The sequence below is a fragment of the Musa acuminata genome, chromosome BXJ2-9, assembly GCF_036884655.1.
Source record: "Musa acuminata AAA Group cultivar baxijiao chromosome BXJ2-9, Cavendish_Baxijiao_AAA, whole genome shotgun sequence".
Taxonomy (NCBI): domain Eukaryota; kingdom Viridiplantae; phylum Streptophyta; class Magnoliopsida; order Zingiberales; family Musaceae; genus Musa; species Musa acuminata.
Window position 1 is genome coordinate 3,591,080 of NC_088346.1, and position 23,943 is coordinate 3,615,022.

Genomic DNA, 23,943 nt, shown 5'->3' on the forward strand with positions numbered 1-23,943 from the left:
AAAAGGACTTTTTAGCAACACGTATATTCCACCGATCAGAGAACTTTATTGGTGTGAAGAATCTACGATTAATTCTATGGTTGGTCAATTTTACATCGAGAAAAATCTTCGTCAGCTGAGTACAAAACAAATACTATGGTCCAAGACAATGCTAGCCATCAGGATAACTCTCATATGAGGATGAAACTGAATAAAGGTTTTTTCTGGAAAATAAAATAAAATGAATGGAATAAATACTGTCATAGTGGATCGCAGTGGAGTTAACACGTAGCATCCTACACCAATTTAACTCATCATAGAATACATGCCATGTGGTGCCCCGGTGGACGACAAAAGTACCGCATCGATGCCATGACAGTGTCTCCTTCTCAAGATTTTGGATAGGCACAAAGCTGGATGAACGTGTACGCATCGTAAGGATGACATGGATGTCATATCAATAGCACCCATCAAAATTTGGGATGGGACACCCAAGTTGGATGAGTCCGTCCCCCGACATCCATGCGGATGACATGGTAAGGATCACATGGAGACCACATCAACTGTGATTCTTATGTCACATCAATGCCACGCCAAATGACAACCTTTCAAATTACTTTTTATTATTGATGGATAGCCAGACAAACGATACAATTTACAGGAGTCACGTACCAGTGGCAACCGTTAAATGGAGTCTCTTGGAGAAGTGCTCAAAGTTCAGGTGGCGTCCCTGCATTTTATACAATCTACAGAATTCAGCTTGAAAGAATATATTTTCGTTCTGTCAGTTGTTAAACAAATGTACAAAGCTTCCTAAGATTGAGCAATGGAACATGCAGAAGAGGGAGGAAAAACCTAGAGCACATGTAAGCAACCTGCGTGACTTGCAATCCATTAATCATTTTCTTTGGTGATCCAGTGCACAGGCATCTTCCACATATGATGATGAGCTTCGACAGAGATCCAAGTTTCCTTCCAATTTTTCGGTTTAAGAGCTGCAAAGATATGTGAACAACCTCCAATTTTCAGGCATTTAATTGAGACAAGAAAAGATCTATAGAACAGGGAGGAAAATCCTACAGTATATGTGAAGGAACAACCTGAGTGACTTGCCATCTGACAAGAATTTATTTCGGCGATGCGGTATGCAGGCATCTTCCACATATGATTAGCTTCGACAGAGATTGCGGTTTCCTTCTAATTTTCATGTTTAAGCACTGCAAAGAAGCCATTTAAGTAGGAACCCCTATGAATTTTCTGAAAAGGAACCCTAATATGTAGCTGAACTAGAGGAGGAAAACAACATTACCATGCTTCGTGTCCTTTATTTTTTATGCCTCTTTTTCATATGAGCAAACACAGATGTATGAGTTAAAAATCATATATAATTTCTTTCGTACTAAACAAAATTAATCTTTGGTATAAGCACTGCATATAAGGTAACCAACAAAGGCACACGTTCTATACATTGATGTATATAAATACACACACACACACACACACACACACACACACACACATATATATATATATATATATATATATATATTACAGAATGCATAAACTAAAATGCCAAAGGTAAAGTTCATGGATGTATTTAAGTATACATATAAAATAGAAAGACAAAAGTATAAACAAAATAATTACATCAACAAAGCTCACAATTTATGACACTAACAGTAAAGTCGAAATATTCTGACAATTCCTGATAGAGCATTGAGTTGGTGTCTTCACCACAGATGCAAAACATAAATAGTATGATTACCTTGGCTCGAGTTGTCCTATGAACTTTCCAGCAAAACAAGCTTCTTGATCTAGGCTCCAGTCTCCTGTAAGATTTAGGAAATTACAAAATGCACTGTCCAGCTAGATTGAGAAAATAAACAATAATTATGCTTACGTGCACGTTGTGAAAAATGATAAGTATCATGGGTAACTTTCTAAGTATACCGGATTAACCAAGGCAATTTTGTCAAGTAAATCTCCGGCATTAGAAATTCAATGTCAAATGTGACTAGATTCCACGAAAGAGATTGTATTGCTAAATAACCATATCAGTTATCCAACAAAAGGTGCAGTATGTATCCGTAATTTCATTCATGTAGGTTTTTTGCATGCTTGCTTTGTGTATGATCAGATTGTCAATTATGTTCTTTCCCAAATCTTCACTCTTATTGATCAGCCATGCCAAAAAGAAGCAACAATTCTTTTGTTTATGTTGGTGCGATTACAAGATTGCAACCAACCTTTCCCATTTAGGATCGATCAGATGAACTTCAGACTTGATGAGCATTTATATATCTGGCATCCTATTTCAATAATCAGAAATACTTTATTGCAGTAACCATTTAAGAGATTTATTTTGCTGCACATCAATTTAAATTACAAAAAACCCTCTTTGTGGCTATAGTTAGTTAAGAAGATCAGAAGATATACGATCCAAGTGAACTGGTAGTTTGCGTTATGTAAATGCAGGATTCATATTTCTGTTCTCATGTTCAAAAGCTATGCAGATTATAAGTGACAAGCTACTAGGCATTTGAGACCAAGCTACAATAAAAACTTAGGTTGATGCTTATATATGTTTTTCTTTTGCACTAGACTATGAAATAGGAACAGATCAATAGAAGGACTATGAACAAAAATTGCTTGTGTTACTCACAAGTTCTCCTGCTCAAGCTTCTCAGCTACTGACATGGCTTTGCATCTAGACCACCCACCTTCTGCCTGTTGAATGACATGCGCAAGAGATACTTGGCCGCTAACTAAGTTTTTTCTTTGATTTTGTTCATTGTCCTTCCTTTCTGACAAAGAAACCAAATTACTGTGGTGACATGAAGCTGATGCTTCTTCCCATACATTTTCAAATCCCTTTTCCATTGATCCTACAGTCTTATTTGTTAGCCGAAGTTCATGAGGTCCTGCTTCAACAATTTCATCTTCTGTCATCACAGGGGGACCAGGGTGCAGCCATCTAGCTTGACCAGAGCAAATCCTTCCAAGAATATTTTCTTCTATAAGCTTCCCTGCAAGATTTTCAGAGACTGAATTAAGTGAATTTTTATTCTTTACATATTGCTGCTTTACTGTCATCTTAGAAGAACCACTCTCGGAACTAGGCAAAAGGGGAGCAGCTGGGGCATCTAGTCTGACAGTGTTCCTGGATCTACAGCTGATTTCAAGCATTACCGGTGAAGCAAGTACAGATTCAAATGCTTGCAAAAGCTGCCCTCTGAACTTCTCAGCTCTATATTTATTTGCATTTGAGCTGAACGCCATCTGGACAGTAGGAGCTACAGTGGATAATAAACAATAACATCAGTCATCTAAATTACTGGCCTAAGCACAAAATTCAAACATTTTTTCTTCTGGTATAAACCTAAGATTACAAAAAACTTCAAAATTATAATGGTAGACAGGTATTCAACTCCACCTTTAGACCTTTGTATCATACCATATTTCTCAGACCATCAATGTTTTGCACTGCTAAACCTTTTTTACAGTACTCTCCACCAACAGATAAAGCATTGCTAACCAACTCAAACATTTGAAACGGAATCAAAACTCATAAAACCACGGACATGCAGAGTTTGTCTGAGATAATACCCTAAATGACGAAACAGAATATTAAAATAGCAATGAAATATTAAGTTTAGGATCAAGCACTTGTTGGTTATATAGGTCTTACTCAGACGTTGGTGTTCTTTAATGCAAACAATCTTTATCATAAGAATCACAGTAGACAGCAGATATTACCAACATAATCAAGGTCAACAGATCTATATCCGTCCATGATCTCAAATACATACCTTACCAAACAATTTGTGTAATGATGGTTATCCAAACTTAATCCCTCTAGATCAGCCAGATCAATTTAATTGGGCTCATTCGGTCCCATAAATCATCTATGATCGGGTCAAATTCAGGTCAAGCATTTGAATCAAAGCAAGTGTCAACCCAACCAGACAAGAAGTAAACTAATTTCTTTCTGACAAAAAAATGTAAATGCACCTCAAACAACCAACTAGATTGAACCAACTTGTTTTGATGAACTCAACCAGCACATGGTTGTTCGGCATTGGATCACAGAACCATAATGCATTAACGAGGCTGGTTAGGTTGGTTTGCTTTGGCCCAGAGCCAGTCTAACTTGTATGGTTGGGCTGGTTCCCAAGACTTTCTCTCCTTACCATCTCTCCTCCTTATGTGTATATATCCAGATGATTTGTTGTCTAAAAATTCCCGATTATTTTCCATTTTCTCCATGAGGGGGTTCTTCATGAACATAAACAAGTATCAATAAAGTAAAAGGGTAACAGGTGCTAAAATACGAAGCTATTCTAATTAACAGCATGATGAATTCAACGGACCTGTATTTAAGCCACTCCATAATAATGATGTGAACCTACAACTCATCATTTTCAGTATCATATTTTATATTTTACATATCAAATTAGTAATTTCCTATTGAAATTCATATCGTATAACTATACCAACTGGTCAAAATATTAAATGTGAAATTTACCCCTCAAATGAAATCCTAGCTTTGCCCTTCACCATGTTTAATTGTTTTCAAAGATACCAAGCAAATATTTGTTTCTTAGCATATTGAAAATGGACTTTAAGAACTTACCGGCACCTAAGCTAACTGACTTTAGACTCCCTTCATTATACAAAAACCATCTTAATGTATCTGATGGGATATGTTTTAGTACTGCTTGCCATATCTTCTCAATGTTATCATATCTCTTGCCAGTGTTGTGTAGGTCACTTGCTTCAATAGCTTCACTGGGCTTCGCTGGCCCCCTCCCATTGGCCATTGTAACACTATGACTTAACTCATTACCACTTATATTGTTGTTGTACCCTTGACCAACACCTCTTGAAAAGCTCCTGTCCAGAAGTTGCATGTCATCCAGCTTGTTGGTAGAGCCTCCATGTATATCTATGACGTGAGAGTTATTCAGAAGCATTGGACTGTGATCGAGACTTCTGTCCGTGGATGAACTAGGTAGCATATATTGCTGATCTGGAGCAAGTTGAAGAAGAGCAGCTGTCAGCCAAGTCAGTTTGTCACTCGATGCCCTCAACTGTTTTTCAGTTTCAGAGAGGGTCCTGAGAGCTTTGCGTAATCTCTCCATATCTTCCTTGGACACTGAAACAAACAAATTAAACACTATCATAGAGTTAAAATATTTTTAGAGAAAACCCAATTGAAAAATTTCTGCAAAAACTCTCAATCAAGCACAAGTAGACCAGAACTAGGCGGTCAACATGAGAAGCATACTCAGCTGACCATGTACAAGAATCAACTCTTGACAGAGTGACAACCAGTTGGTGGTTGCCAATTTCCTTTGTTAGGTTACATTACTCGAGAAGTGAAGACTGAGCACATTGTTGTTTTACTCACAAGTTTGCCGACGGAAAAATTTTCTGCATAGTCTATCTTGTGTAAAGACATAGCTACCAGCAAGAATATCAGTAATTATGGTTGCAAGCTGTGACATTAATGCCAGAGGATCAACCCCCGTCTCCATAATCTCTCTTAAGCTCTTCACAGTGTTAACAGTGTCTGCAGATAATGACAAATCAAGCAGATCCACCAGTTTTTCATCAGAAACCAAACCAACCTGGATAAGTAGCACATAAATGTCAATATTTCACCAAGCAGATGATGTATTAATTTCTTCACAGTGCCAAATGCCTCGTTCACTGCTTAGATTTCAAAATTCACCAAAACTCCATGTCCACATAAGTTGTATGTGGTAAGTTATAATGTTTTGCTTGCTTTAGTTAAGCAACAAAAAAGAAAATATTTCTTAATCACTCATAAAGTTTCATGGGAAACCCTCTGAGGCTTGCAAATTAGAATTGTGTGGTCATCCTTCATAGATAATGTTAGACAGAAATCTGTACTGGACATGAAAAGTCAAACTTAAAAAGGAACTTCCAACACTAAAAAAAAAGAGACAGCAATTAGATTAAGCTGCATAATGGAGCACTTTGATCTCATGCTTCAAGACATTGGTCTAATGTTGCCGGCTATATGAATAAAACATCCTCTTACAATTTAAAAGATCATATTTGGACTCAGTCATTTTGAGCAACCAGTAATTGCAAACAAAATCATCCTATGAGTTTTTTTTTCCTTATATGTCAATAAACTGATTAAAGGACAAGGTTCTCTTTTATAATTTGCATTGCCACAAAATGTTTGCAAGATCATATGATTGCTTCCTACAATGTTCAATTTCATCAAATCTAGAACTAGGCATGCTAAACATGCACATCTTCTCTTGAAATGCATGAAAATTTCGAGAGTTACAGAACCACTAGTATACAAAAGAAAGTGCTGAGAACTACCAGGCGATGTAGGCATTGAGATGGTAGAATGACAGAAAACTTACTAGCTCCTGGACAAGTGGAAGAGAAATTTTCTTCCCAAGCAAACTGATTTGATCAAGGGTCATCTCAGCATCTCTTAAGGAACCATCTGATCGTGATGCTATAAGTTTTAAAGCATCCTTGTCAATTTCTAATCCTTCACTGGTTGCGATCCATTGCAAAGTAGAGATGATATCAGAGTCTCTCACTTTTGGGAAAAAGAACTTTTGGCACCTGGATATGATAATATGAGGCAAAGAGTCAAGATTTGAACAGATAAGGACAAAAATCACATGCCGTGGTGATCGATCAATGACCTTTGAAATGGTACTCCATAAATTTGAAGGCAAGCCATCACAATCATCTAGAATGAACACTCTGTACATTGACGATCGTGGTAACAACATCATATTATCAAAGGCATCTTTAATGCTCTCAAAATCAAAGTTGCCAACTGGTCCCAGTTCTAGCACATCTCTGCTCCTACCCAGATCATTTGAAATGCAGGAACTACAAACACCACAAGGTTTAAAAACCTCCTCAGACAAGCAATTTAAGGCTCTAGCAAATACACGAGCACAAGATGTCTTCCCCGTCCCATGAGGTCCATGAAAGACATAAATCAACCCAACTTTTCTTCTCATAATGGCATTTGAAAGAGCTTGAACAACCAGGTTCTGTCCCACAAGATCTTTGAAGGTTTTTGGCATGTATTTTTGCGTCAGACTTCTGTGTCTGCCATGAGCAAACAGTCTATATCTCTTCTGGCTTGATCTTGCATCAGATGAAAGGTCAGAGTCTGTATAATGCCTCAAGCTGTGATTAGAGAAGATTTCCAGTTCTCCTGAATAACCCTTTGAAGGGAGACAATTAGCACCATTACCCTGAAATTCCAGCACCTCGGTCAGTAACGGTAGCACTTCAGAATCTGAACTTGTTGGAGTCAGATGATCCAATGCAGTGGCCATATTCGAAGTATTTCCTTCCCTTTGTGGAACAAGGCCTTCAGCTTTTTTTGTTCTAAAATCAGATAGCCCACAGGACAAACTCCGCCCAGCTATATCAAGAAATGTCTTCCCTTGCTGATGAATCCTTGACCAATTCCACGGAATTCCACATACATTTCTCTGAGTCCATGCGGCCTTGAGTTCAGTATCTTCTTCAACATTCTCCAGATGAGCTTTCTGATTCTTGGAAGCTACGGCTACTGAGTCTGAAGCATTGGTCAGATTTCGGTAATCACCAATACCTCTCAAATAAATAGATCTACAAGCCCGCCTTGCTCCTTTCAGCCTGCACTTCTTCCCTCTGTTTGACCGGCGATAATGATCACAAGTGTTTTCTTCTACCGCATTGTTGGTTCTCCTTTTACTCTCATGTCTACCATGCTGAAATAAGCCAGATTTCTTTTTGTTAAAATCGTCTGTCTGACCTGGAACTTCTTCTAATTGCTCCGAAAGTGTCTTAGGGCACACAGCCTGTCCATCAGCACTCTTGTTGGGCTCCCTTTTCCTTTGTCCCACCACTTTCTTGTGTGTGTCCTTCGAAGAGACTTGGTTGCCAGACAAACTATCACTCTTGTGACTTCTTATCCCGGCTTCTTCCACTTTGGTAATCTCTGCATCCCTATCTATTTCCTCAAATACATAATCACCAGTTGCTTCCGCGGCAGTGACTTTTGCTGTGGCAACACTTCTAACGAGTGGCAAACTTACAGACAACCGACCAGCCTCCCTCCGGCAATTGTCTCCTATGGATATCCACCTGCCATTGGTAGTAGCCTTCCTTTCAGATTTCCTAGCAAAGCCACCCACATTGTAAGGGGAGGCCCACGAGGGAGGGCTGGCGGAGGGGTCTCTCAGTGACCTCGACTTCTGAAGGACAATGAGATCCCTCATGAGGGACCTCCTGGCAATGTTGGGGCTGCGGCGGTGCATATAGTTCTTCAAATGAATGCAGTTAGTCAGATGCACATGGTGACAAAGATGATGGCTGATGGCGATGTACTGCCCCTTGAAATGGTTGCCAATGTTACCACTAGTGTCGTCTTTGAAGGAAATGCTATGGATGGCTGGCCTTGGTCATGATCAGAAACTACAGACATCAATAAAAGTTTCAGAGCCTCCAACTTCCCGTTCTTTATGCCGAAAAGGGAAATTCCAAAGCATAATGTGCATCTGATTTCGACCATCTAAAACCTTGGACCGTAGAACAAACCAATGCTAATATGAACGTCCTGTTTCAGCGCAAGATATGGCACACATTTCATCCCTGATATCTGGGTAAACAAAAAGGTACCCTTCAACCTTAACGAGGTCAAAATTAACCTAAAAAGAAACCTTCTTTAATCATACGGCTAATTGTTCGATGGATTCCGCTAACAAAAAAGCACAAGCAGGAACAAAGGAAAAACTCACTCGGAGATGCATGGCAGTCGTTGCCCTAGGAACAGTTCAAACTGTCAGAAGAAAGAGAACACCGGGAGCGGAGCAAATCGAGGCCGTCGGTCACCTCCATTCCCGAATCACGGCCACTTAGAATTAACCCTAGAAACCCCTACTTCTAGCAACCGCCCAAGATCCAGAAGCGGAACAGCCGGAACACCTGAATCGACGGAATGATCCGACTACGAAGCCGATCCAACTCCATCCCCGCATTCCTCACGGGAAGCCCGCGCCGGGTGCTTCCGACGAAGCAACGGGGCGGGCAGAGTGAGAGAAAGCGTAAAAGGAACCGTTGCGCCCGTGCCCGTTGGCTTCGTCCGTGGGCGGGCGGTGTCTGCCTTCGCCTCCCAAAGCGACGAGAGTGGCAGTACAGAATGATGCGGACAGCATCGTATTTTTCAGGCAGTATACGTATATATATATCTTTGATCGTAAAAGAGGACAACTACGAAGCTTGGACGGCTGGGATTAGACGTTGATGGATGGATAGTCTTTTTTGAGGGATGTGATGCGATGATGATGATGACATAGTAACGATTTATTTGAAAACATTATATATATTCTCGTGTAGCCATCTCTTTATTGCATCTGGAAATCTGACCACATTTGATCTGAAGATGGTGGTGTAAGCATAAAAAATAAAAAATAAAAAATAAAAAATTATGATTATATTATTATTATCTAAAAATTTTAATATTAAAAATAAAAATCAAATAATGATAGATCAAATTTATAATAAATTTATTTCGATGCTTATCTTAATCTATATATATATATATCATATAAATAGTAAAGTTATAGCATTATATTCATATTATTCTTTTTTTTATTCTTCATAAGATTATTCAGTGACTATAAAAAATTTAATGTACAATGACGCCAAATATTATGTTAACTCTCTCCAAACTCTCATTAGTATAAACCTTAAGCACTGAATTCTCTTTTTTAAGGTCACTGAGCAGTTTCAAGTATGTAGGCAATTTGTTTTGGCAGGTGGAGATTGTGACTTCCATGGAATGAAGAACCTAATGCTCTTTGAACACTAACTGGGAGCTCATATTCCACCCTTTAGGACCAATCAAATGCCATGAGAAGGTCCATTGTCTTACAACAGCAGCAAAGTCACCGTCTTCCCCCAAAAACGTTTTGCATGCAGAAAACAATGTTCCATGATAAGAGTCATGCTAATTTGTCTCTGAAGCAATGGGGGGTTGCAGGTCCACCTGCTTCCTTTGGTGCCAACAGTTGCTTGCCTTATGCTTTGGGTAAAGTGGCTGAGGTGGATACAACTCGATTGAGCTCAGAACATTTAACTCAGATCCCTATCATGGAATCAGAGCAAGTCATGAGCTCAAAACTCATACTCCTTTCATTATCTCCCTGCAGCAGTCGTCACATGGCGTCTGTGTAAGAGTGGTTATATATACTGTTCAAAGATGAAAGGTGGAGTCACGGAGGCAAACTTCATCTTCGCCGATGAAGTGAAAGAGAGCGAACCAATAAAAGTTAGCAGGACACCTTTGGATTCTTCAACTGCCACATCTCAGTACTGTGGAAGAGAATAGAGAGAGAGAGAGAGAGATAGAGGGAGAGACGACGCTTCTTTTCTGCAGCAGGTGGAGATGACAGCACTCATACTCGGCCAATGGAGGACTTCACATTGGCCAACATCTCAGAAATCAACGAAGCAAACACTGTTGAATCCACTACAACAACAGCAAGAAGAAACAATTATCATCGCGTTTGGGCAGAAAAGACGTGAAACTTCTGTAATCAAAAAACTTCCTCCACAACTGAACATGAATGACAAGCCATTTATGTGTACAAATAAAAGAGATCGAATGAAAATTTACCCTTTAGTTAAATAAATCCTGTGTGTTCCGTGATATTCATCTTGGTTAACATGTCAAATCATCGGATTTTGTTCTACCGCAAGAGTTCCATGTCAAAAAAATATTGAGACAAACAGTAATTATCCACTTCCTAGACTGGTTTCCACTCGATCCAGCAGCAGAACTTCCCCTGGGGGTTTTGACGGCATCGCTCAGCAGCTTACTTCATTGCTGATCGACGTATGAACATGCTCGGGAGGATCGCTATCAAGCAGTCTGATCAAACCTAATATGCTGTCCGCTTGCATAAGATCTCTTTCGCAGAGCAGAGAGCTGTTCAAGCTTTACTTTTACCGTGCCAATGGAATATGAGGAAACCAATCAGAAGAATGCTGTCATTGGGAGTAATCACTTTTGGTCTCAGCGGATGGCATAGGTTCCAGTATTTCCTCAGGAGAAGATAAGGATGGCTCGGAGGCATCTGCAAGTGCTCTGAGCATGTTTATGACGTCAGTTGTGTCGTCCAGATAATACCTCGCCTTACTTGGTTTCTGCCCGACGGTGCAACCAAATATTGATGTGTGAGGAGCTACCAGTTTCTTTGTCACTACACCAGCAATGTCTTCAAACATGTCCTCATCCGACCTGTCATCGCCAACGCACAGTACAAAATCAGCTTGTCTACCATTCTCCACCATGGAGGACAGAATCTTCTCTGCCACTAAACCTTTGGTGACTCCCTGCCGAAGCAACAATGACAAAATGTGATGCATGAATAAAACACAAACATCAAGCAGACAAGATATGCAGGATGATGAATTTTCAGAATGGCTCGGCACACGTCCTAAGGTCAAAACAGCCAAAGAGACCAGACACAAACAGTAGTATATCTACAACCACATGCCACCAGAGATACAATACTGTGGATGCTTGTGATGCTCCTACTTTGGTGCAAACTGTTCGTTTAAGATGGTATGGCACAGAGCATGATACATCTGAGATTGATGATGTCTGGGAAGGCAATACAACATAGAAATGCATACCTGAGGTTTGACTTCAATGATAAACTGGCCACTCTTCACTGAGACTGGTTCATTTGCAAGCACGCTTTCTAGATGATCGAGCATTTCCTTTGCCTGAGCAGAACCAAAGCCAGGGTCTGCGTCCTGATGGTGCCAAACTAAGGCACTTTCTTTGGTTTCAACCGAAGATCCATCAGTGGACTCTGTATATAGTTTCATGACTGGCTCAGCAATCTGCATCCATCCAAAATCAGTGTTCTGGCAATGGGTTTCCCATTCTTTGTCCCTACTCCACCTGCAAATATTGAAACAAAACAAGAACATATTAAGCATCCCCCATTGAACATGTTTCTTCTTCCTCTCATTCAACCATAGATCCACAAGCAACAGCAAGCATTAAACATTGTACATATGTATTCCTTTTACTTACTAACCCTGCAACATGTTTCAAAAAGTCAAGAGATCAATTTCCATTGTACAAACAATGTAGCATACCTCAATAAAGCAACATGAACAACTTAAATTTCATTCAAACAGCAACTATTCAATCTGAAAGATCACACATATTACTAAAACATATGAATTTGCTTAAATTAGTCATGCACATCTGATAATGGGGTTGCATATTTCTTCCCTTTTGCTGAAACATATAAAGGACGAGCACCTCCTATCTCTATTTTTCAAATAATATATAATTCAATCATCTTAGCTAAATCATTGACAAAACCAAAATGCATGAGTAAACATGCAAGGCTCATAAGACAGTTTCCTCCTAATCTCTAGCAACAAGCAATAACAAACAAACAAATAAATCCATTCAGCTGTTAATGCTACAGTGATCGGCGCTCCCACTTCAGGGGCTAAATTCATTCGATTCTGTCACAATACTATCGAAGAATGTTAAACACAACAAAAGCAAGAAGAAGCATACCTAATAAAGTATCCATGTTCCGCTGCAATTCCGAGCTTCTCACAAGGCAAAAACCACGTCTCTAAGCTTTCCCGACCTCTTCCGCTGACAAGAAAGACTACATTCTTCTTATCTGCACAGAGGGTATTGATGATCCTGATAACATCCGCACTGGGCCTCTTGTTCATGGATGTCGGTGGCACCAACGTCCCGTCATAATCCAGCAAGATAGCCCTACTCTTAGCTTTCACATAAGCAGACACGATTCCATCAACATGGAGTTTCCTGAAATTAGGCTCGAGCGCCACCACCCTGAATCCGAATCCCAAACCAATTCCCCAACACCTCCTTCTGAAATGGTCCTTGCACGTCCTCTCCATGTCTTGCATGAAGCTCTTCGACCAATACGCAACATCATGAGTGCTGACATAACGATAGTGCTTCTCATGCCGCAGCTGTTTCTCACCGTCTGAAAGAGAGATGGCCTCATTCATGGCCTCCCCTGTGGTCTCTATGTTCCATGGATTGACCCGAATGGCTCCGCTGAGCGAGGGCGAGCAGCCGATGAATTCTGAGACCACCAGCATGCTATTCCTCGGGCTATCAGCTTGGGAACCTTGAGAATCGGCGATTCCCTGCCTGCACACGATATACTCGTAGGGTGTGAGGTTCATCCCATCCCTTACCGCCGTGACCACCACGCACTCCGCAATGGTATAGTAAGCGATCCTCTCGACCACGGAGACGGGGCGGTCGATGAAGACCACCGGGCTGTACCCCTCGTGCCCAAACGCCTTGTTGATTCGCTCGCAGCTCTCCTCGATCTCGCCCTGGATCTCTTTGAGGTCCCTTCCTCGGCCCCTCGGGGGATTGGCGATCTGGACGAGGACCGCACTGCCCTGCCACTTTGGGTGGAGCTTCAGCATGTGCTCGAAGGCGAGCAGCTTGAGGTTGATACCCTTGAAGATGTCCATATCGTCGACGCCCAGAAGCACGGTCTTGCCCTCGAACTGCTGGCGGAGCTGGTTAACCCGCCACTCCTTATCGGGAAGGCGGAGCACGGACCGGAGCTGGCCCATGTGGACGCCGACAGGCATGATCTTGATGCCGACGGTGCGGCCGAAGTAGTCGAGACCGATGTATCCCCGCTTGGATTGGTACTCGATGCCGAGCATGCGGCTGCAGCAGGAGAGGAAGTGTCGGGCGTAGTCGAAAGTGTGGAAGCCGATGAGGTCGCAATTGAGGAGGGCCTTGAGGATCTCCTCGCGGACGGGGAGGGTACGGTAGATCTCGGAGGAGGGGAAGGGGGTGTGGAGGAAGAAGCCCATGCGGAGGCGATTGAAGCGGCGGCGGAGGAAGGTGGGGAGGGCCATAAGATGATAGTCGTGGATCCAGACGTAGTCGTCCTCCGGGTTGATCACCTCGATGACCTTCTGGGAGAAGAGCTTGTTGGCGAGCACGTACGACTCCCACAAGGAGCGGTCGAAGCGGCTTCCGGAGCCGCCATGATCGGCGGAGAAGGGAAGCATGTAGTGGAACAGGGGCCAGAGGTTGTTCTTACAGAAGCCATGGTAGAATCGCTCGTGGAGGTCCGGGGGCAGGAAGGTGGGGACGCACTGGAACCGCTCGAGCAGCGCCTGGGCGACGTCGTCCTGTTCGTGAGCCTCGACGTCGACGCGTAGGGAACCGACGTAGAGGACCTCCATATCATCGGGGAGGCCATCCTTGAGCTGGAGGATGAGAGAGTCGTCGTCCCAGGCGAAAGTCCAGCCGCGATCATCGGGCCGGCGGCGGGCGCGCACCGGTAATTGGTTGGCCACGATGATGATGCGGTCCTGCGCCTGCGACGACTGCACGTCCGACGCCACGCTGTTGGCGCGCTCCTCCTCCTCCTGCAGGTCCGCCAGCGTGCCCGGCACCGTCATCACTCGCGGCAGTCGCCGCGGCGCCCGCCCCCCGCCCAGGCTCAGCGCCGAGAAGTTCCCGGACGCCAGATCGAGTAGGTTGGTATACGATCTGGACATCATCTTCTCTTCTTCCTCTGCCGCCGCCCAACCCGATCGATCCGAGCTACATAGATAGAGGGCATAAATCCATTAGCAGAAGTCACCAACCCATGAGAAGAAGGGAATTGATGGAGAAACCATTGGTTACCTTGAGGGATGGAACGGGACAAGGGAAGGAGGAAAAGGTTATACTGAGAATGGAAAGAAACAAGTTGCTTTACAAGGGAAAGAGCGAGCAATAAATTGGGACCAGGAAGACTCACCCTCTTCTTTTTTCTCTGTTCCGTAAGCCTCCTTTCTTCTTCTGCTTGTGTTTTGCTGCAGAAGGGAGGGAAAGAAATAAGATGACATGATGATTCCGGATGAAGAGATTAAAAGAGGGGGAGGGGAACGTGGGTAGGTTGCAATGGGTAAGTAAGTACATAGGAGTTATGGGGTGCGACGAAACAGGATAAGGTCGGTCAGAGACCTGAGTCCCAACCCTTCCCCTGTCCAAAACCGGACCCATCGTCTACCTTGCGAGCCCCACCACGTGTTGTCCAGTTCTCCGCTCCGCCCCGAGACGGGTACGTTCGCGGCTAATTATGCTCAATGGACTGGTGGCGTCACGTGTGACGCGCGTGTCGTGGCTCCACGTCCCGGGGCTCTGGAAGGGTCGGTCTTCGTGGGGTGGAGCCCACTCCGGGCTCCACTCGCCGGCAGAGCTGGGTCCAACGCTGGGCCTCCGCGTCGGGGTCCGTTGAATAACAGCCGTGGTGTCTCTTCCCGGAGTTGCCACGCCGTATCGTTTTGGCTGGGGTTCATTAATGGAGGCAGGAAAAGGACGCCGGAGGGCGACGAGTAGTCGCCGCCCATCAGAGTTGACCCGCTGACGGCCACCGCCTCATTCCGCCTGTTGCAGCACGAAGCCGAAGAAACAAAAGAAGAAAAAAAAAAACGACTTGCCACGTTATCGGTCTCGATCGACTCCTCGGAACGTGTAACGAGTGGTCAACGCGACGGCCAACAGGATGGGTTCGGTCGGGCCGTACGAAGGGGTGGTTTAGCAAGGACCCGATCCGGCCCTGCTGTGGCCAACCACGATCCATCTGGCACGAGGCAACGACTCCCGGCCAAAACGGGTCACACGACAAGAATGTGAACCACATTGAACGTATAAACTAATCCAACGTGATAAATAAGAGCATTGCAACTTACCGGTGGTTGAGATTCTGGACGATTGAAAGCCCACCAGACCGTGGGAGTAACAGGTGAAGAAGCAGTACCAAAGCTACCAGCCTTCTAGAATAATCAAGAAACGCTAATACGGTATTCGTGTGATGGGCGATTGGGTTGCTGTCAGACGTATGTATGTATGTACGTATGGTCGTTCATATATGCCTCTCTTCTTTTGGGAGGTCGCTAAAAAGAAGTGCATTATGAGGATGGATGGAAAGGAGTGATGGAGATGAGGCACGGAGTGCAAGTTGGGAGGATGGAGACAAAACCTGTGGGGAAGGAAAGGTAAAAGCTGTGGTGTAGACCGCGAGAGAGATGCTATGTGGATTAGGCGACGCACAACAGTAAGAAGACACACAACAGTTACCGAAAGGTGGGCGATGGAAGAGAGAATTCTTGAAATCTAGACATGCCTCTCCATCAATAATAACATTTGAGGGGTTTAGTGAGAGGTCGCGGTCTGGGAGTTGGGGATAGGAAGGAATCACAGGCTTTACCAGTCGTAGACAACACACATGCAGGGGTCGCACCACCACTATTTTGCAGGTCAGGATCAGCTGCCCCCAACCAGGATCTCAACCTCACCGTCGAATACTTGGCACCACTATGACTTGATCCTCAAATCTTAGACTGCAAAATATCTACACGAAAAGGTGGATCCAACCTGCAAGTGGATGCAGGCATATATTCGATAGTCTTACGGATCACCATCAGCCCACAAGGGATAATAGACCGCATTGATGTTTTTTTTTATCTCACATCATTGCCCTCACAATTTCCTAGAAAACATTTATATTACATCCATTAAATTAAATAGTTTACAGAAAAAAAAATAAAGGACTCGGTCAACTGTGTGATGAGCATCGGAACATCTCAACACAGACATCACACTCATGACTTGTAGGGGGGTAGAGTTGAGGTTGGAGGACGAGCATATTAGAGACACAAGGAGGTCCAAATCTTCCAATCCATCCGCATCTCTCAAAAGGTAGGAATAGGACATGAAAGTAGCGGATTAGCTTTGTTTGGATGATAAGAGGGTGTTGTGTGTGACTCTCCAGCCTTTCCAAGGAAATCTTACGTGCATGGACGGGAAAGAAATCGGATAATGTGTAGCCACATGAAGACAAACAAATTTTATTCGCCAACATCGTTAACTTATCCTATGTGTTTGAGGGTGTCTGACACGAATATAGACACTTACTGAGTATCTCATCTACGACCGATTGGAAGCCCAATTCAGCCCAAAAGCTGTTTGGTTTTGTGAGAGCAAAATGGCCCCAAGGTTCAATAAAAACGAAAATGAAACACAATTAAAGGCACCTAAGTTGGCATCGAGTAACATCAGATCCGGTCCGACAATGGACAAGAAATAGGCCCGGAAGGGTCTTCTTAGATTTACTCGAGTATGTCTTGAATCTATTCAAATGTAATCGGTGAGACATGAAAAAGTTTCATATGAATATGATAAATATTGTAACATAAAATCAAATATATTCCACGTGGACACGCGTGCCTGCCAGCAGTAACGTTATTATATGAAGCATGTAAAAAGAGAAGGCAGGAAAGGTGCAGTGGCGGGGTTAATATTCAAACTGGGAAGACGAAAGCGACAAAGGAAACGCAAAACGTTTGTCTGCGGTTTCCTCTTCGATTCTCGCCAGTCGTACGGTCTGTCGATAGAACGGGAAAAGAAGGTGTGAAAGGTTCGGTAAAGTCACCTCTCGCCAATCGCAGGCGCGGTCGGTCCCCGGTCACTCCCAGTCCGCCACTTTCTTTCAAACGCCACTACCAAACCCACCCCCCTCCCTCCCCCACGATTCACATAACCGCCACCTTCACCCCTCCCTCCCTCTCTCTTTCTAACCGATTCGCGACTACTTTCTCTCCTTAATTCTACCGGCCTACCCCCATCAGAATTCAGACCACGATGATCGAGAAGATGAAGTGGAGAAGAAATCGACAGCAGCATCAACAAGAACAAGAAGAACGACGAAAGCAAGAGGGGAAAAAGAATGAGAAGAAGAACAACAAGCATACCTCGAGCTTTTCCTTCTCCTCATGGTTGGCGAAACTCAAGCCGAAGCGAGGCGTTGCAACCGCCGCTGCGGCACGCGACGCCGTCTTCGCTCCTCCGCCTTCACCTCGCCCGCCCGACCCCAGCCCCCGCTCCGCCCATCTCTCCTTCTCCCCCGCCGCCCGCTTCCCCCCGCCCGTTCCCCGCCGCCTGTCCGTCTGGGACGACGCCGGCGGCCTCCGACCCAGGATTGCTCCCGTGAGGGCGCGCCGCCGGTCCGCCAGGCATCACTCCGTGGGCGACCTCGAGCTCACCCTCGGGCATATAATTCCCTTCTCGAGGCGGTGGGCCGAGTCGGACTCGGGGACCGATGCTTCGGGATGCGATCTCGGCCACGGCCGGCGCCCCCCGCGGCCGCGGAGGCGGCGTAGCGCGCGAACCACGGCTGGATATGCTTCGGACCAGCGAGCGGATCCTGACGCGCGGGATGGCCTCCCGCGGCGATCGTTCACCGGGAAGATCCGGCACAGGGCCAAGGTCAGGGTCCGCTCGCCGCGCACGGCGGCGGTGAGGGCGGAGGAGGTGGAGAGGATGAGGGCGGCGTCGAGGAGGAAGCGGGAGGAGGAGGTGGCGAGGAGGGGTCTGGAGAGGTTCGCGGTGGTGAAGTGCTCGTCCGACCCGCAGAGGGACTTCAGGGAGTCGATGGTGGAGATGATATGTGAGAAGGGTCTCGGACGGCCGGAGGAGATGGAGAGCCTGCTCGCGTGCTACCTCGCGCTCAACTCGGACGAGCACCACGACGTGATCGTCAAGGTGTTCCGCCAGGTCTGGTTCGAGCTCAACCTGGAGCGGCTCGCCCACGAGTCCAATCGACGGCGTTGATGAATCCTTCTCCCCGCATCGATCACCGTCGGATCTCAATTGCCACTGTATTTTCTCTATAATTAGATGTCAATAAAGACACTTTTCTCTGCTATTTATGCGTTGGACTATGCCGCTGTGAACGATAGAACAATTTAATTGAGGCTATAAAAGAAGCTATACAGATTATTAGGATATAAATTGCTTGTTGGTATGAATAAAATTAACATTACCTACACAACATAGTACATGCTATCACTAATATTACTACTATAACAAATGTAGCCAGTCTCTGTTATCAACTATCCCAAGTACAATTCACCAAGTAACCTTAAAATTGGCATCTATCCTGAGCCAAAAAAAAATTAAGTCTTTGGGCACTTGCTAATGTTCACTAATAAGGAGAACCTCTAATGAAAATGAGTCATTCTGAGGCTGACATGAACACTGAAGGATGACATTCTTGAATGTTTGCAAAGAGCATGTAGTTATAGAGAAATGATGTATGGAAGAAACAGGGAAAAACTAGCAAGTGAGATATCTATTTGGAAGTAGTAAAAAAAAGGGTCAAGCAATTTTACCAACTCTCTCTCTCTCTCTCTCTCTCTCTCTCTCTCTCTCTCTGGCATTGGGTAATGACAACTATGAAGTTGTTTACTGGATGTTGGTCTCCTGCAACATAGGGAAAACATTATCTGCAAACTTGATCAATAGGCATGAAAACTCTTGTATCTTTTAAATAAGTACAGAATCCTTGGAAAAAGAATAGTTCAAAAGATCTAAACAAGTCAATTCTTTCTTTTCAACAAGTCTTACCAACATCAATATGCATACTTCTTCAATGGCATTTCACAGAGAACAATGACAGTAAGTTATATAGCTCTGTAAAAGATTAAACAGACCAGGGCTCACTGTGCAAAGATGCACCTGAAGGCAACAACAAACACTATGGACTTTGCAGAACAGAAAACAAATGTTCAGTTCATAACATGAAAATTCATATCAAACAATTAGAAGAAATATGTTTCAGTTTGAACAAATTTGCGAAATACATCAGTTGTTACATCGAGTAAATTAATAAAGAAGGGCCTCAGCTGTTAAAGAAGGTGAAATCAAGAAAGGTATGCAATGCACAGATCATTTGACGAGGTAATTCTAGGTTTATCTTAAACTAAACTACTGTGGATGCAATTATGAATAAACAATATCTGGATCCGTATCAAAACTATGTGTATAATTTTTAAATACAAGGAACATATTAAATTTTGCACATGGAAACCAAAGAACCAAGCAACTTAATAATTGAACCGTCCAAGTCGTTGATTTTCAACAATAATACCAGCTTTCTTTTAGGTGCCAGGCCCAAGAGCGAGCCAAACCACATACGGTCTACAAGATCAGTGGCTCAACAGGTTGAGTTGTTTGATCTGAGCATATTTAGAGCTTTCACTAATACATTTATTCTGGGGACAAACCTATTATGACAAAAAAGAATAGTTCTAAATGTGTCTGAAAACAGCAGCATAATCTCCACAAATATACATTTTGCCAAATGATACCAGCAAGGTGCAATACTGCAGATACTCCAGACGATTTTAGTTACTTATAGCATGAAAAACAATATCAAGATAGTACCAGAAAATGACCCTCTTTTTATGTCATAAGCAGACATACAAAGATTAATACGGTTGACATGAATGCAAAAAAATATGTACTCTAAATTTGTTTCGAATAGACTTCATCTAATGATTTAAAGAAGTTAACGTAAATTAGCCATGTAAAACATGCATGGAAAAGGAATACAATTATTGAATAAAATTGAGTCAAAATGAGGGTGCATAGCCTAAGATCTGAAATGATTTTAGAAGCTATTTCTTGATTTGATGCCATCATGCATTTTTATAATAAATGAAAAAAGTTACTAGTAAGAAAACCACGTCACTCCTAACCAGGGATGCAAACAAAATAATTGTACTGGCAACACAATGATTATCATATGCTACCATCGGTGGTACCACTATCAAAACAAATATAGATCCTAACACAATTATAACTGAAAAAATAACTAACATCAGGTTTTCTCTTCTGAAGTGAGATTCCTGCAAGGTGATTGACATTTTTCCTTCTCCACCATACGTTTTCCTGCACTCTTTCCCTTTGTGTTTCATCTGAATCTCTTCTTTGTGACTGGACTTCATATCAGAAGAACCTGGGTTCTCTGTAAGAAATTGTTCCCAGAAAACATCGATCACCGCCATGGGCACCGTTTGTTGTAGTACCTGTTGCTCGATCTCTTGATGAATCAGCCTCGTTAGCAGCAGGTTCTGAATTCACATCTATCTAAGAAACCTTGCTCCGTGAAGCTGTTTGCATTTCAGTTGCAGAAATATCAGGAGTCTCTACATAACTAGTAGACTCTAGCTATCTCCGGAGACGAATGAATATCTCCCAAGCAGGTGAGCAAGGATACAATTTAGGCAACGACAGTTGCAAATTTGCATTGGTCTCCATTTCTCCAACGAATTCAAGGATGATTCCATCTTCTCGAATGGTTCCATGTCAAGTGTTTGCAATGGCACAATGTCTGATTTTTCTCCTACAATGGGCTGGAGAGATGCAATCTGGTTATCTTCAGACGTGGTATCCCCATTAAAAAAAATCAATTTTCTGCAATCTTCTTTTCTTGCTGTGAGGATCAGAATGTTGAATAAAGTTAGAAAGGAACCGAGGTTTCTGCATGATTTGTGTCAAGAAGGGCATCAGACCTCTCTGTCGGTTTTCCAAAACGTCTCCTCTAAAGACTGCATTAGGTGCTCCATTCCATACTGTTGCTTTGTATGCTTCTGAAGCTCATTAAAAAGCTTATGCTTTTCTTGCCCAAGCCTCTCAATCTCCTCTTTGAGCTCCTGTTTTTCAGCTTTCGCCGAGGTCCTGAAGAGTTGCCCTGGTTGTGCAGTGAATGGCTATGTACCGGCTTGCGTCAATATATGTTTTTCAATAGATGCTTTTGTCCTCATTTGAAATCGTCATTTGCAAACTCCCACCGATCAGGGTCAACCTTTCTGAAACCCTGGAAGGCACAACATGAAAATTTTTATCTTCTTCAAATCACATATGGAAAAGAGCGAGCAGTTCATACCACAGAAGATTGTCAAGGCAAAAGAAGAACGCATACTAATCAGTCATATTGGGACAAATAACTACTACAAACATATCAGACACTCGAGAAAGCGTACAACTATGTTTATAATAGATTAATACACATGAAACTAACTACTTGGAAATTCAGATCAGTGAGAAAGCACCAGCATAATTGATTCATTTCCGAACGATATTCAAATATGCAAGATCCCAGCAGATAACATTCTCATTTTCCCATTTCAAGAACTTAGATCATGAAGCAAGATTGATGCATCAAAATTTGCTAGAAAGCAGAAATCAAATTTATGAACTGATGAACTTTATCGTTCGTTCCACAAGACAAATCATCCCAACAAAACCCAATGTAAAGTAGGAAGGTCAATCAAGCTGAACTAATTAACCAAACAGGATATGAGATGTGATTTCCGATTCAAGAATTACTGGTTTCTGTTAAAAGGGAGAGGCTTTCTCTTGGAACTGTTCCACTTGAGTATTGAGCAGCCTGACGAAGCTGGAGAAATTATTGTGCTTGAAATACTTGGGGAGCAAATCCCTAGCAACTCCAGCTGCTTCCAAACCACGAAACCGGCGTTAATGGGACTCCACGAAACAATGGAGTTCGTCGACAGGTCGTCCACCATCTCATACATCTTGGTGAGAAATGGGGAGGGGGAATTCGAACTTCCCCGGGAGCCTTCCATCCCTATCAACCAATCTAAAACCGCCAATATGAAGGGACTCAAAGCATCCTGCCAGATAAGACTCGGGAGCTAAGGTGCACGGCTCGGGAGTGAGTTTACTCGACCAAGGTGCAGTCCTCGAGCCCTCCTTCTAGCGTCAATCAGATAAGGGACCATTTGGTCGACTGATCATTGGTGCGACTCATAGACTCGCGAGGAATTATCCTTTTGGTCGATGGGCATACATGTACGGTTTTGTCCTTACGGAACATGTGAGCTCTAAAAGACACCTCTGAGAGTAAGGAAGAGTCGTTAGACTTCCGAGCCCTTGGTTATAATTCTCCTCAATCAATACGGGACTAAATGATTATCAGTGCTCTTGGTTGAGGAGTATGGGAACTAAGGGCTCATAAGTCCACTGGGTCTCCCTTACCCTCACAAGCATCTTTTGAAGCTCACACGGACGGTACGCCCCATGCTCAAAGCGAATAATTCACCGTGAGCCTACGGGCCGCACCGATGGCCGACCGATCCCTGCCATCAGTCTTAGGGCAAATAGAATCCTTCCATCAAAAGATCAACCAAGAAAATGCCTCCCCGTCAGCAACCTCGATCGATCCGCTCCCTCTTTATTCGACTTCCAAGCCCGGTAGATACCGCGCCTCTCACGATCAAAGCGCCAAGGGGAACAACCTTTTGCCCGGATTCGACCTCCAAGCAGGCGACATCGGCGAGTAGTCTGCAGAAAGGTCCGACGAGGATCAAAAGGAAGCAATAAAGAGAAAAGGAACAGGAAAAAACAACTTCTGTTACGCACCTACAAGACGACGAGCGCGGAAACCAAAAGAAGGATCAACCTTTGACCTGATACTCTCTTTCTCGCGCTCGCCGATGCGAGAGATCGAGCCCCCCGGTGTTCTTCCGGAGGAGTCCACGACTGTGTACGGTTGGCTCCAAGTCGCCGGAATTTTCTAGAAGAAGCAGGCAAGAACAAGCAAAACCTCGGAAATAAATTATTTTTTCTGTTTATTTTTTAGAATAAATTTCAGGCATACGAGTAGTATACATGTATTTGACAAACGTACATTGTTCTCTCCTCTTTCTGTCTTTTATGCGGTCTTCACATTTGTCGGCTTTGTTCTTTTCCTCGTCAGTTATTGGATAGTGGGTTTCACAAAAAAATAAATACTAAAATTTATTTTTATTTTTTAAAATTATTATTTTAAAAGTCTCTCAAAAATATTATAATTACTTCTTTTAATTATACTTTAAAAAATTTATATTAACATCCTTATAGTTATAAAATAAAAAAAATTATATTGAAATTCTAATACTTACGAAAGTGAATCATTTAATTTTATTTCTCCTCACATTATTGACTCTACTGATAGAAAATATTGCATGTATTATCACATACATAAATTATACTAAAAAATAAAAAATAATTTC

The 23,943-nt window shown here is 43.2% G+C and overlaps 3 protein-coding genes and 1 pseudogene across 12 annotated transcripts; 1 reads left to right on the forward strand and 3 right to left on the reverse strand.

Annotated features, from left to right (window-relative positions):
• Nucleotides 1-44: 44 nt before the first annotated feature.
• Nucleotides 45-9,177, reverse strand: LOC135582007 (protein STICHEL-like 4). Of its 9 annotated transcripts, XM_065124535.1 has the most exons (10): nucleotides 8,781-9,177; nucleotides 6,387-8,690; nucleotides 5,390-5,609; nucleotides 4,613-5,155; nucleotides 2,642-3,272; nucleotides 1,745-1,808; nucleotides 1,080-1,196; nucleotides 855-974; nucleotides 652-709; nucleotides 45-584 (listed from the first exon to the last, which is right to left on the reverse strand). In XM_065124535.1, the coding sequence occupies exons 2-7, from the start codon at nucleotides 8,298-8,300 to the stop codon at nucleotides 1,107-1,109; spliced, it is 3,462 nt and encodes a 1,153-aa protein (XP_064980607.1). In that variant the 5' UTR covers nucleotides 8,301-8,690; nucleotides 8,781-9,177; the 3' UTR covers nucleotides 45-584; nucleotides 652-709; nucleotides 855-974; nucleotides 1,080-1,106. The 9 variants fall into 9 exon arrangements, with proteins under 9 accessions (XP_064980607.1, XP_064980610.1, XP_064980609.1 ...); XM_065124538.1 differs by having other exon boundaries at nucleotides 578-709; nucleotides 6,387-8,599; XM_065124537.1 differs by having other exon boundaries at nucleotides 578-709; nucleotides 6,387-8,641.
• Nucleotides 9,178-10,640: 1,463 nt separating this feature from the next.
• On the reverse strand, nucleotides 10,641-14,895 carry LOC135582015 (probable alpha,alpha-trehalose-phosphate synthase [UDP-forming] 7). 2 transcript variants are annotated; one of them, XM_065124551.1, is made up of 4 exons: nucleotides 14,841-14,895; nucleotides 12,593-14,641; nucleotides 11,683-11,956; nucleotides 10,641-11,379 (listed from the first exon to the last, which is right to left on the reverse strand). In XM_065124551.1, exons 2-4 carry the CDS (start codon nucleotides 14,596-14,598, stop codon nucleotides 11,035-11,037), a joined length of 2,625 nt encoding a protein of 874 aa, XP_064980623.1. In that variant the 5' UTR covers nucleotides 14,599-14,641; nucleotides 14,841-14,895; the 3' UTR covers nucleotides 10,641-11,034. The 2 variants fall into 2 exon arrangements, with proteins under 2 accessions (XP_064980623.1, XP_064980622.1); XM_065124550.1 differs by having other exon boundaries at nucleotides 14,726-14,878.
• A 2,705-nt stretch (nucleotides 14,896-17,600) lies between these two features.
• On the forward strand, nucleotides 17,601-18,788 carry LOC103997277 (uncharacterized). The gene has a single exon (XM_009418446.3). The coding sequence runs from the start codon at nucleotides 17,726-17,728 to the stop codon at nucleotides 18,692-18,694; it is 969 nt and encodes a 322-aa protein (XP_009416721.2). The 5' UTR covers nucleotides 17,601-17,725; the 3' UTR covers nucleotides 18,695-18,788.
• Nucleotides 18,789-19,673: 885 nt separating this feature from the next.
• LOC135622577 (heat stress transcription factor A-4b-like) lies at nucleotides 19,674-23,510 on the reverse strand (annotated as a pseudogene).
• Between the last annotated feature and the right edge of the window lie 433 nt (nucleotides 23,511-23,943).

Bases quoted from the DNA above. Each gene is read 5' to 3' on its own strand.
- LOC135582007 (XM_065124535.1), bottom strand. From the start codon at position 8,300: ATGCACCGCCGCAGCCCCAACATTGCCAGGAGGTCCCTCATGAGGGAT. The intron at 5,610-6,386 runs GTAAGTTTTCTG...CTACTTATCCAG, and splicing joins TTCCACTTGTCCAGGAGCTA to GTTGGTTTGGTTTCTGATGA. The intron at 1,197-1,744 runs GTAATCATACTA...GCTTCTTTGCAG, and splicing joins ATAGGACAACTCGAGCCAAG to TGCTTAAACATGAAAATTAG.
- LOC135582015 (XM_065124551.1), bottom strand. From the start codon at position 14,598: ATGATGTCCAGATCGTATACCAACCTACTCGATCTGGCGTCCGGGAAC. The intron at 11,957-12,592 runs GTATGCTTCTTC...CAATATTTGCAG, and splicing joins GAACATGGATACTTTATTAG to GTGGAGTAGGGACAAAGAAT. The intron at 11,380-11,682 runs GTATGCATTTCT...TTGCTTCGGCAG, and splicing joins TCATTGAAGTCAAACCTCAG to GGAGTCACCAAAGGTTTAGT.
- LOC103997277 (XM_009418446.3), top strand. From the start codon at position 17,726: ATGATCGAGAAGATGAAGTGGAGAAGAAATCGACAGCAGCATCAACAA.